This window comes from Polyodon spathula, chromosome 3 (genome assembly GCF_017654505.1).
Source record: "Polyodon spathula isolate WHYD16114869_AA chromosome 3, ASM1765450v1, whole genome shotgun sequence".
Taxonomy (NCBI): Eukaryota; Metazoa; Chordata; class Actinopteri; order Acipenseriformes; family Polyodontidae; genus Polyodon; species Polyodon spathula.
In genome coordinates this window covers 89,563,506-89,577,166 of record NC_054536.1, presented here as the reverse complement: position 1 = coordinate 89,577,166, position 13,661 = coordinate 89,563,506, and the positions used below count along the sequence as shown (strand labels likewise).

The 13,661-nt window shown below is 37.2% G+C and overlaps 1 protein-coding gene across 3 annotated transcripts in view; it reads left to right on the top strand.

The window, feature by feature from the left end:
- rapgef5a (Rap guanine nucleotide exchange factor (GEF) 5a) overlaps positions 1-759 on the top strand; it is a 72,058-nt gene extending 71,299 nt beyond the window's left edge. For all 3 annotated transcript variants that reach the window (XM_041246305.1, XM_041246304.1, XM_041246306.1), the window contains one exon: positions 569-759. In XM_041246305.1, coding sequence (XP_041102239.1) covers positions 569-684 — 116 coding nt within the window. In that variant the 3' untranslated portion in view covers positions 685-759. The remainder of the gene's footprint in view (positions 1-568) is intronic.
- The last annotated feature ends 12,902 nt before the right edge of the window (positions 760-13,661 follow it).

The following is a 13,661-nucleotide window of genomic DNA, read 5'->3' as shown; positions in this document are numbered from 1 at the left end:
TCTAGCTAGGTTTTTCTATGTTATTAGTTATGCCATGTAGATTGCATGTGCAGGTACTGGAAAGCCAGATCTGTTTGGAAAGAATAACTAGATATTGGAATGGTATAAATACAAGCATATCCTTACATGAAGTCGATCAACAGGAATCTGTGTTTTAGATTTCTCAGTCACATACTTATGTGGAAAATAGAATCGGTACTGTTGAAACATAGGAGAGGGTTAACAGTTTGCAATTACAATGCCAGTGTAGTGGGATTCTTTCCTCTGTGGATTTTGTTGGTATGGTTTCATGATAGTGATGTAAATGTGATACAAATGCTGCGTATTGGATGCCATCTAGTGGCAAAACAGAACTATTACATATGTGAAATAAACTACTTTAATCTCATACAACTGCCACAACTAAAGAAGTAAAAATCTGTGTTCTGATGTTGCCGCTGATGGTTATGTTTATTTAGAAGTGCATAGTTTCATGTTCTGTTATGTATAATGTGTGTCTCTCATCTTTCTGCTTCTATTTCTATAATAAATAGCAGCTGTTAACTGACAAAATCTCTTGTCGACACAGGACATGACGGAACACAGAACCACCAGGACGTGAAGACGTTCATTCACCACTTACACATTATAGACAATCAGCAGACACTGTTCGGACTGTCTCTCTCTCTGGAGCCTCGACTGTAGTCAACACCCACAGGAGCATTCTGTGTGTGTGTGTGTGTGTGTGTGTGTGTGTAATGTTTTCCCTTCTTTATGCAAGTCAAGGTTGTTATAATAGTAGAAAACACTAGTGAAGGCTTTGAGTAAATTGTTGATGCTCATAATCCATCAGAGTAAAAACATGCAATATATATATATATATATATATATATATATATATATATATATATATATATATAAATTACTCAAAAATTACAATCGACTCAACGGTGTATGGAAAGATGCATTCTGGGAATAATAAGAAGAGACATAAAAAGGAAGGAATGGATAAGAGCGCAAACAAAAGTAAGCAATGTTATTATAAAAGCGAAAAAAACTGAAAAGGCCGTGTGCCGGGCGTGTAGCAAGAAGAACAGACCGTCTCTGGACCCAGGAGATACTAGACTGGATCCCAAGAGGTGTAAAGCAACCAAGAAGAAGACCTCCAGGAAGACGGCAAGATGAAATTAGGAAACACGGAGGAGCAACGTGGATGAGGGACGCAGCAGACAGGCTTGTGTGGCAGAATCTTGAGGAGGCCTTCATCCAGCAGTGGATTGAAAAAAAGCTGAAGATGATGATGATATATATATATATATATATATATATATATATATATATACACACATTTTTAATATGGCATGAACACCAGGCTGGTTATATATCAGTAAGAACGGGTTTGTAACACTTTGCTGTTAAGAGTATATGCACAGTAACTTTGTGGTGACACAAAAGCACAGTGAACCCTGACTGCAGTGGATTCATGTTAAACTCTGTGCAGTGGATTGAACAAATCTGGAGCCTGGGCTCACATTAGTGAATGAAGTAACTGACAGACATGTCATGGCAGTGGTGGAGAATGATTCTTACGTTTTTTACATACTCTAGATGGCTGACAATGTTCACAAATATAACGCATTGTAATAATAATGTAGTACTGCTAGTGCAGTTGGAGGGAAGTATAACATTACAGTATATCTCTGCTATATATATCACAGTAGGATATGCCATTACACAAATAGATTGTTAATGTGTGTGTGTGTGTTTCTTTTTACATTAATTATCATAACTATAGAACAGTTATCAACTGTTTAACCATCAAAAAATACAGTTTTGAAAGAAGTGCTTAGGGATATCCCAGTTTCAGTAGCACAGATTTTATACTAAAGAATATATGGCCACAGAGCACTGGATCATTTGTCTTTATCTCTATATATCTGTGGATTAGTAGGATTAAAAGAGGTAATGCAAAAAAAGCTTATGAATTTAAAAAATACAGTACCTAAATATATTAGTATTGACTGTTGTAAATGAACCCCATAAGATTTGTTCTCAAATGTATGAAAAGAAGCTCCATGTTAGTCCTTTATGTGTACAGGTTAAGTTATGGGTTTCAGTCTCCAGATAAAACCATAACATTCCATAACACTAGCATGGTGCAAACTTCTGTGTCATCGCTGACATGATTCCCATGATAGTGTCAGCGGTGGCTTAGGGCTTAGACATTTCTTATTACCTCTAATGATGTATTGTCACGTGCCTGTGACCTGCAACATTGTGCTGCTGCAGGATAAAATGATTTTTTAATTCAGTGTAAATCTTCAGGTGTATCAATGACAGAAGAGTTTAATGGTGGCAGAAATACATTTCAATCGACACAAATTTTACATATTTCTGAGAATAATGTATTCACAGCTTGCAGGTTGTGTATTACTGAACTGTGCTTTAAAAAGACGTTCGAGAAATGTAAATGTATTTAGACGAGTAGGAATAACATTTCCAGCAATTACTTCCTGTAAATGTTCTACACTTTGCCATGTTGCAGAGCACACTTTCAAAAGGCTTTCATGGCAATACAGACAGCAGAAGAAGACTAGAATAGGATTACATATGTTTTTTGTTATTTTTTTAACAAGCTAATTTTCTTATAAAGAAGTTTGCCAGAGATTACAGAAGCACACACTCAGACTGTTCACTTTTTGCCTTAGAAAAGGAATTCAATCCATTAGATTCTCTCAGAAGTATTGAGACATGTCAGAGAATCATAGCATCTTCTCCCACTTAATCAATATTTTTGTTACCACTGGATCGACCAAGGAATTTTCCATCTTCAAAACAGAGTCAGTGTGTTTTGTGCCAAAATACAACAATGCAGCCTCTTTTCAAATGTCATCTGATTTTGAGCTCTGTGGGATATGTTGAAGTTAAACTTGACCTTAAGTTGAATTTAAATGTGACCATATAACACACAAACAGCTTGTTTTGGAGCAAAATAGAATTGCTTAGTTTGTAGCACTGTGTACAATTAGTGTATGTTAGAGAGCAATGCTGAGTGTCACTGTGCTTACAGTTATAGAAAAGAGATGGCAGCTTTAGCAATGTTTTATCTTCATGAAGGCTGGTAGTTGTTACTTCAAAGATTCTCTCATTTATTCTATCACAGCATTGTAAGTGAATGCACTAAAATTGAGTCATTATTCCAGCTCAGTATACATCCACAATAGAAGACGTATAGCAGCCTTTGAAAGTCGTTTTACTCATAAAACAGTTTGTGCCGATTGTAGTAATAATAATTTGTATTATTGTTATTATTGAATCATTAACTACTGTGGTCTGGAAATATACATCAATGTGCTGCTTCCTCTGTTCTCAGATAACTACCAGTATTAATTCACAAAACAGCAATGTTGTAGAGCAATGGTTATCTACATAGTGTGCCACAGGCCCGTTTCTATTATTGTATAGAGTAAAAGTTTAATTGCTTTTACAAGATGTTTGGTTAATCTATGTGTTGTGCCCTAGTAGTTGCTATAATGCCGTACAGTGAATAAAGCAGTTTGTGTTCCTACCAGGCATACACAATTATAATATTTCACAAAGGTAAGGCATAGATTATTCACATATGTTGTAAATATTGAACTTTGGGCATTAAGACTATTATTTATTGGCAGATAGGATGTTATTTATTGTTTATTCTGACTGCAGTCAGACCCCCTACACTGAAATTTATTAAACGCTTGTTTATGTAAAGTCGTTCTGTGAGTTGGTGCTGTTTGTACACCCACAGATACAGACATTCAGGTGGCGTGAACTGGTCTGTGTGAAATGGCAATTCCATTGATGGACTTTATTCAATGTGTATGATAACCAGTGTCTCTTTTGTAATAACCTTGTAACTGTACATATACTTATGATATGTTAAAGCTATAATTTATATTTAAATATACAACGACCATGAGCATTACATTAAAAGAGTGTTCCTGTTATCCCCAACTTTTTAAATAATTAAATTAACAAATATTAAAATTAAAAATAAAGCTTGTGTTTTGTTGTGTGTTTTTTTTTTTTTTTTTTTTTTTTTTTTTTTGAACTACAATAGACAGTATATTAAATAGAACAGAAGATTCCCTCCATCTACTGCATGGGAAAAATAGGCAGCTTTGCAATCAGATCTAAAAACATACAGTACTGTGCATTCTTAATGTCCTCTGGCAGACTATTGCAAAGCCTGTAGATTGACTGGCTCAGTCAGTACACCCAGTATTGAAAGCACACCTACAGTCTTAATGCAGCTCTCCGAATCATGTCTGAACTCCTAGCACATCAGCTACACCAACCATTCAGTCTTCCCCATGTGGAATAAAGAAATATTATATTTACTCCAGAAAATATCATTAGGCAAATGTTTATTTCTTCCAGAGGCAGGTTAATGGTTACACTTTTGGTGCACCTGGAGTTCGGATTACAACAATGTATATATAAAATGACATAAAAGTAGTGCAATAGTGTAAGGATAGTAAGGATCCAGTAACATGGGGCTTGGTCAGTCAAATACAGCACACAGTGGGAGGGCAGATCAAGAGATGTACAAGTGCAGTGTAAACAGGTGTCGTTGAGGAGGCAGCAGACGGCAGTGAGAGACGGAGCAGTCCTGAAGTTCTCCGGTAGCTGGTTCCACCACAGAGGGGTGAGAGAAGAGAAGCAGCGGGCATGGATGGAGAGTAGAGGGAAGGCATGACCAGGGCCAGTAGAGGAGTGGAGAGGGTGCAGGGAGACCTGACGGATTGGTAGGAGAGGCTGGTGTGGTTAATATCTAAAAGGGATGCATAAAGAATAATGCAATTCAGAGGGTTTTTTGTTTTTACTTGAACTTCAGCTTTTCAACCTACACCTAGATGGCTGTTTGAGAAGTTAACTCCTTGTGCTCTGTGCTTAGGCCCCGAGTCTATCAAACTATTCAACTAAAAAAAACTGTCCTGGCACAACCACAAGTTAGTTATACAGACCTTTGCTCGTGAGTGGAGTCTGATTGATCTAACACAGGGTTATTGTTATTAAGACCTTACCCTGCCTTTCTATTGAAGATTAGAATGCTTGGCGAGAAGTCAAAGACTAAGACAGGAAGAAAGCGATGTAGCACGCTGAGAGGGGCTGGCAAAGGAAGCCAGCTTATACTGTATATGGTTGGATCATTCCCTAAACTCTTTAAACCAACACACCCAAAAAACTTTTTTTTTTTTGATGCCCGAATGCCTGTGCTCACATAAACATATACAACATTAATTAGCACGGTGTAGCTCTATCTGTTCCTGCTATAACAGGGGGAAAGAGAGGCATTGATCTTTTCCTGTATGTTGCTTGGTATCTTTTCTTTCTGATTGGCAGTTTAATAGTTACTCACTTGTGATGACTGAAACAGACCATGATGCAAAGTGACATAACAATAACAATACATTAGTTAAGATAACTGGTCATCCATTCCTATACCAATTGCCTTTTAAGATCAGATTGCTCCGACACACAGTTTTTGGGGAGGTGGGATGCTTGGGGCTAAAGCCAGTTTGAAACTAGTTACCAGCTGGTATACATCACTCTAGTATGTATCCTTAAAGGGTTTGAGACAGAGAAGATTGTGATAACCAGAAGGTTACAATATTCAGGTAATATTAGATTTTAAAAAGTAACAAGGTAAATATTTTCTTTGTTCTTTTTTTGATTGCAGGACACAGACTTCAGCATATGAGGGCTTGTTACATTCAAATGGCAGTTCAGATCACTGTATCCACCTGCTATGGCATTATTTTTTTCTATACCCTATGAGTATTCTTTGTGAAAACATTTAAAAATTACTTTGCTGTTTTTGATATCTGTAGTGTGATGTGAAAAAGATGATACCACACTGCCACCTAGAGGATTTCTTCACTCCACACGTTACAATATCGTAAGATTTTCACCAGTTCTTCATTAGATTGGACTAGAACCATGTTAATAACTGAAGAATAACTAAGAAGCACTTTATCAATTGGTGAATAAAGCAAATAAAATACTTGACTGATTTTGAAAGCACAATAATACATTGTAAGAGTGTGCTGGATAAAGAGAAAATGACTTGGCTGTTTCTGTGTTCACCAACCGTTTTGCTGACATTAAGCTCTGGATGAAACAGAATTTTCTGCAGCTCAACAGCGACAAGACTGTAGTAATGCTATTAGGAACCCCGCATCAACTGCGGAAATCCAGTTGTCAAAACATGACATTGACAGGGTGCTAATGGAGTTTTATTCTAAAATGAGAAACTTGAGGGTCATTTTTGACCCTAGCTTAACCTTTGAGCCGCATGTTAGGAATATTACCAAGTTATCCTTTTTCCATCTAAAGAACATTGCTCGGCTGCGACCCGTCTTGTCGCTGTCTGCTGCAGAAAAGCTTGTCCATACGTTTGTATCCTCCAGGCTTGACTATTGTAATGCCTTACTTACTGGAGTGTCAAAGAATACCCTTCAAAAGCTCCAGTATGTTCAGAATTCTGCAGCTAGGGTGCTGACGAGGTCTCGCTCTGGTGGTCACATAACCCCCATACTGAAATCATTACACTGGTTACCGGTCAAATACTGCATTGACTACAAAGTCCTGCTGCTGACTTTTAAAACCAATAGAGGTACCTCTCCCTCTTACATTTCTGAGTTAGATACCACCTACACTCCTAGTCGTGCTTTGTGGTCCTCCGATGCCGGCCTTATGGTTGTTCCCCTGACTAAACTGCGCACAGTGGGTGACAGGGCTTTTTCCTCCAATGCTCCTAAGCTGTGGAACACACTTCCATGAATCACAGATCTGTGATTCTGAGTCTCCGTCTATTTTTAAATCCCGCCTCAAAACTCATTTGTTTAAATTGGTATTCTTATTACTTTTACTGTCATTGCATTTTTAATTCCAACTGTTAAAATATATTTTGTATGTTTTATTTATTTTATTTATTTTACCAAAATTCAGTTTTACTATAAATAATTTTGCGATATTTATAAAGGTGCATTTATATAAATAAGAAATAATTATTATTATTTAATATTAATATTAATATTATAATTATAATATAATTTTAATTACTAAATAATATACTATATTATAATAATAATTATAATATAATATACTATTGCAATGCTTCTCCTGAGTAGCATGCAGTAAATGTTGCTTTTGATGACAAGTTGTAACACCAGGTCGAATAGTTACTTTTATAGAATACAAAAGACACTGCTGACCATTTTTTAGTGAATCATTTCAGTGCTTTGAGAGGACCTGGTCTTGAAAGGTGCTATAAGTACAATATTGTTGTTGTCAATGCAGAAACAATTTCGAAGGCCTAGTTACTATAGAAACGTTGGTGGCAGCTTCCTTAGAAACGCAGCCTCCTTCCTACCAGCAGAGGTCACTGCTGTTCGCTAAACTGAAAGCTTAGAGCTAATTTCCTAATAATGAGGAATAGTTTCTAGTTTGGAAGAACTGCACGTAGGAAATGCAGTGACGATTATTTCTAGCATAGACATATTTATTGTAACGGGTGTTCTGCTACTGTGTGGGAATCCGCTGAGAGACGAGTTACACACAGGGTTTTGGTGTTGAAACGCCGCTCAGGCAGCTGCAGTGGTTGGTGCCCATCGCTAGAGGGAGCATATACGCAAACACAGTGTACACAATTACACAAATGCAAAACAAAACACAGTGAGAAAAAACGGCTATAAAACAAAAAGTGGCCAGTGGTAGCCTCACTGTGGCTCTGTTTCCTAATTGCACTGCAGCACAATACTCAGTAATACTTAATACAGACGAATGCTTGAGCTGTTCAGTGTCAGCAGGTTTAAGCTGGGACTTCATGCTATGAGCATGACATACAGGTGACTTGCGGCCCACAGGTCTCTCGCCTATATAATATAATAGGAAAGGATTCAATATTTCCATGGCCCCTTAGACCAGGGAGAACACATTCAGTTTCTGGGCTTTCTTAAACCCATTTCCTGTAAAAACACTAGGCTCGAGATGAACTACTAATCACCACACCTACTTATGAGGATTAGGCACAGCAGAGCGTGATGAATATATCACTTTGGAATCTATTCAAATCCAGCATCCAACGCTGGTGCTGTTTACTTTCCATTTTCATTTTCATTTGCATAATTTCAAAAACTCTTTGGCTATGGCTAATTGTGTTGTAAACTTGTGTGGGCAGGAGCTGCTCCCCTGTTCTGTCCCGTCAAAATATCGGTCAAACTATCTATTCAAACCCTGTCACGCCCTTATTCTCTATCTTACATTTCAATTCCCTCCATCATCCCTTTCTCCTCTGCTACGCTGCTCCACCACTGCAACGATCTCCCTCTGGGGGCATGATGCTCACTTCCCAACCTCAGAGGCCCAGCCTTGCTGGCCTTGTCCTCCGCCAGGAAGGAGCTCTTTGAGTCAGAGGGGACCCCTGACTAAGTCAATTGGTTTAGTCTCACCTCTGCCGAGGCGGCTCTCTGCGAGCCAAGGGGAAACCCTGCCCTCTTTTCTAAGTCACACAGGACTTCTCTAATATTTCAATTCTATGGTCCATGCTCCACGCAGCTCTTGCCCCTGCCCTGTGAAACTGTACCTATGATTGGGTTTGATTATAGACACAAATAAAAACACTGTGACATGTTTACAAGGTCAGCTCTGTGCAGAAAACATTATTTGTTTTGACTATGAATTATAGAAAGTCTGCAGTGATGAATATGTATAATGTGCAAGAATAAACTATACAATGTATACTATACTACAAGACTCAATATTGGAATATGTATCAGTACTAAAAGAATAATAATAATATCTTTATTTTTATGTAGCACCTTTCATAGTGGCCCACCATCACAAAGCGCTTTATAGAGGTAGGCTGTGCACTGTGCATTATATGCAGAGTCACTTACAATAGGATATTGATTTAACATGTCATGAACAGAATGGAGCACAAAGAGGTTAAGTGACTAGCCCAGCACTTTGACCATACTGCCTCCTAAAAGAAACGGATAACATTCATAGGAAATGTTTCGACTAGAAGTCTTATACAATTTGAGAAAGTTGTGAGTCAAAGAATTTCTTTTTGTTTAAAATATTACCTCATAGTGATCATCAGCAACAACATTGAGCTTTTGTAGCACCTTTCAAGACCAGGGCCTCTCAAAGCACTCATATATTGTATATAGTTATGTGCCGGCTTGCACAGTCCTTAATATACTTTTTCTCAGAAGACACCATAAATTCACTCTGTAGATCAAATCTTCCATACTGTAATTGTTAAATGTAATACGTGAACCCGCAATACTAGCAAACACCTTCAATATGTTTCACTCATCATGTATGTACTAGGCTGCCCCTCACCAGACTGGTTAATGTGCTATTCAAATGTTGGTACAGACCTATAGGACCTGCTCAGTTAGCAGATTTGATGCCCAAGACTGCACAAATTACACATTTTTCAGGAGGAAGAGTACTATCACTTTAGGAGCCATCTGGAGATGTGACTTGCTTCCCTGAAGTAATCAGAGCTGGGATCTCTCCAGACCCACTGGACCATTAAACCATCACAATGTGAAGTCAGGTTTCTACTGAACTGCAGCAAACATTCTGACGCTCTTCTACTCCTTTGGAATCTCCAAGGGTGAAAAAAAAAGCAAAGCAGCACCATGTGATCTTAAACAGCTGCCCCAAACGTGGTTTTACAAAGCTACTTTTAACAAAGCTACCTGCTGTGAGCCATTGAGCGGGTGCTTGTAAAATAGAAGGTAATAATGCAAGTCTGTGATTTCATTTATTCAGGCTGATTAAGCACACTTTGCATAGTGTATCATTTGCGTGTCACCTAATGACTGACTAGCCTGCCTGACTCATTATTACTGGAGTCTAATGAAAGGAAGAGTACAAGAATAAAGAAGAGTTGACAGAAGTAGCGCTCTGTTTTACCTCAGAGAAATGTTGCGCTGAAATTCAGCCCAGCTGCAGGTGTTCAGTGACAATGCGGGAAGTGGTTAGATTCCAATTTAGCAGAAAATTACTTACATTTATTATTGTTTGTGGGCGAAAGCTACTCATCCCAAAGCAATCATCCATGGTTTAAATGTAGAAGACGAGCATTCAGCTGTCTTTCTCCTGACTTAAAACAATTAGCATCTTGGGCAGCGTTCAACAGCATTGTGTACTAATTATTTGTAGTTTATTTTTTTTCTTGGAAACCTCGTTTTGTCAGTGGTCTTTATGGATAATTTACCCCATTAGATAAACCCATTCAGAATGCAAAATGCTATGTAAGAACTCTTTATTGTGCTAGTGTTTTGAACTGGAAAATCACTCCCCATTACCAGTACCAATTTACATATTCTGTTGCATTACCTGGTAATGACACTGGTAATGTATGGAGGCCTATAGAATTTGCTACTAAAAGAGGTACAAAAAACAAAAACAACGACAAAAAAAAAAAACCAGATACAGCTGCACATGAATGAGGTATTCTTTAAAGAGACTAAGTTTAAACTGTACATCTGTACAACTGTATTTTGTTAGTATTTTACACCCCTTTTGCTTTTATCCAGTTACACCTGGTGCTGAGGAATTGGTGTACTTTCATGAATTTAATGAATTGTTGGCATCAATGGCATATTGTGCAATAAGTAATGGATATTGTACTGTTATGGACACAATCATGGAGACGGACACAAGGTTGCAACACACTGAGATAACCGTTATTGAACTATCATAACCCTTACTCCGGATCTATATAGTTTGCCTGTAAATTAACCCTTTACAGGACACACACTCGTTTTCATGAAGACAGAAATAAAATTAACATCTTTATCATTTTCTTTATCCTGGATAGCATCCTTTTTTTATTCTTCCTTAAAACTTAAATGGAAAAATAAACTTAAATTTCGTAACCCTCTTCCACCCTCCCTGACCATGTTTGGTCAAACAGTACTGACCTAATCTTTCGTCACAGGTTCTTGATGGTTGCAACAGCTTGTTAGCTTGGGGGCCTTGTGGCCCTTACTCCTGAAGTATATAGCTTGCCTGTAAATAAACCCTTTGCAGGACAATTGGCAACATTTCTTAGGATGCTTGTTTTGTTTATTACAAAGTCCAGAATGTAACAAACAACTTGTGCAGTGTTTAAAAAACAACAACAAAAAAAACATCTTCACATGATACCAGTATCAGGAACACACAGCTTCAAAATGGAGACTTAAATGAGCGACACTTAGGGCCTGTGTACATTGGTGGCTATGTCAGCATCACTTTGATATTGATTCTATACTGTAATGACAACAGTTGACTATCTGCTGTCACTGTGTGCTAAACCCCATCTAATACAAGTAAATATATGAGAAGTACAAACCATTGTAAAAGGAGTAAATGTGAGTTACTTTCAAATCTCTTTGGAGCCAGTAGAAACTGATGATAAATCTCAGCAATGATGTACTCTGTACAAAAATCTCATTTTAAATTCCTCCATCCTTCAAAAGAAGTACAAGAGGCATCCTATGGGAAGCAAGTCCCAAAAGTAAGAAGTAAAATCAATTGCAACCCCTCCCATAAAAAACATCACTTTATTATAGTTGATATGTGATTTACATAACATATGTTTAAAATTCATTACAGGTACATTTTATAAAAGTATGCCAAGGTAACTCTGCCTGATTCTTTCATAGTTTACATGTCTGTGCTATACATTCATCATATATACATGCCTGTACTATACATTCATCATATATACATGCCTGTACTATGCATTCATCATATATACATGCCTGTACTATGCATTCATCATATATTTCTGGGCTTTGCTATGTTTCTTTCAATTTGCGTTGCTTGTTCCTGCCTTAAGGGTCACATTTAAGTTTACAAACTGTTCAAAAAACACTTCCAACTTACAGAACTAACAATTTAACAGATGTTACTCATTTTGTTTTAATAGTCAGTTAATAAGCCAATTTCTAACTAGTGTGAGATCTTATGATAATATAAAAGACACTCTAATGTGCAGTAAGATCTTTAAAGGTGTCTTCTGCAACTTCTTTAATAGTCTGTTCTTTCCTTCCAATCATGTGACTGTAACATTCCTTCATTCCATTAGATGGTAGCGATGCTCTATTTACAGCAAGCACTAAAAGACTTTCTTTTTCCAGTTCTAGAGCTGCCTACAGACATTCAGCATTTAAGGAAGGAAACCCTGGTCAACAGAGAGAAAGTCTGGCATATGGGATATCACAGAAGTTTCTGACTATTATGGTCACAAATAAATTAAGACTATTAAATTGAATACTGTGTTTGAATCCTATTTCAGCCCACTCAGACCACGCTACAGTATAAGAGACCCAATGGGAAGTGATTCTGTCTCCTGTCAGTTTAGAGCAATGTGGGAGCTATCTAAGATATTCTATTAAAATATATTTGGCTCTAATTGACTTTAATTAAACAGGTTAATGGAATTAAAAGTCAAAAAGCTAATTTCTTGACAATTAGTTTGTAGTACCAACTGCCTCAACCCAGATAACACAATTTTATACTCCAATGGGTGAACCTCAGTCAGGATAAATTTTAATTAGCCACATTTGTTGACCTGCCTGTCCTTTGAAGCAAGATGTGGAGAAATGAGTAGGAAAGACATGGGTTGCCTAGGGAGTCACCATTTCAGAAACCAGTTTATTTGGGATTTAAAAACAAAATTATTCCCATACAGACATCCTGTACCGGTTTAGGGCCAGAAAATGCTACCTTGTCAGAATGTGGTATGTGTACCAAACTTGACCTGTGTAACGTCAGAAAATATTATGACATTGATTCAGAAGTGCACCACTACAAACAAGACAAACTACTGCACCCACAGAATCGGATATGTTTACAAATTCAGATAACCCAAATTGGTGCTCATTATTTAAAGTCACATACATTTGCTGAATTGTGAAAAAACACATGTCCGGGCAAGCGCAGTACATGGTGTACCATGCTTCAACTTGCGTACCCTGTTATTCTCAAAAGCTTGATTGGTTTATTTAATATATTATTATCAACACATCTAAGCATCTCATTAAAACAGGAAAAGACAGGCAAACATTATCTGCCTGTGGTTTTAAAACCGTGCGTGTGTGTGTGTGTGTGTGTGTGTGTGTGTGTGTGTATATATATATATATATATATATATATATATATATATATATATATATATATATTTTTTATTTATTTAAATGACCAATATTGTATGACAGTTATACTTTATTTTAACAGGCCAAACCACAGCAGATAAGTTACAGAAAGCTGAGATACAGTACGTATGTACAACCCGTGGTTTCCCGCGAAACTGCAACGATCTGAAACTGGACTAACCCATTCCAACAAGCAAGGTGGGGTGGGGGGAAATAGGAACATCTTTGTTCTATAAAATCAAGCTTACAGCCGTCTATAAACATGTTTCAATAAACATGAATACAATCACACTAAATATTTTACTCAAATTTACTAAAATGCACTAAAATAATAGTGTATGCTAGAAACAGTTAAAGTTCAAAAGGCACACCGATCAAGGTATTCTGTCTGTTCCTGGAACCTGAGAATTGTCTTCATTCATTTGTTTTGGTAGAACTGTAATCAGGGCTTTTGAACTTTTTAAAAAGGGGAAT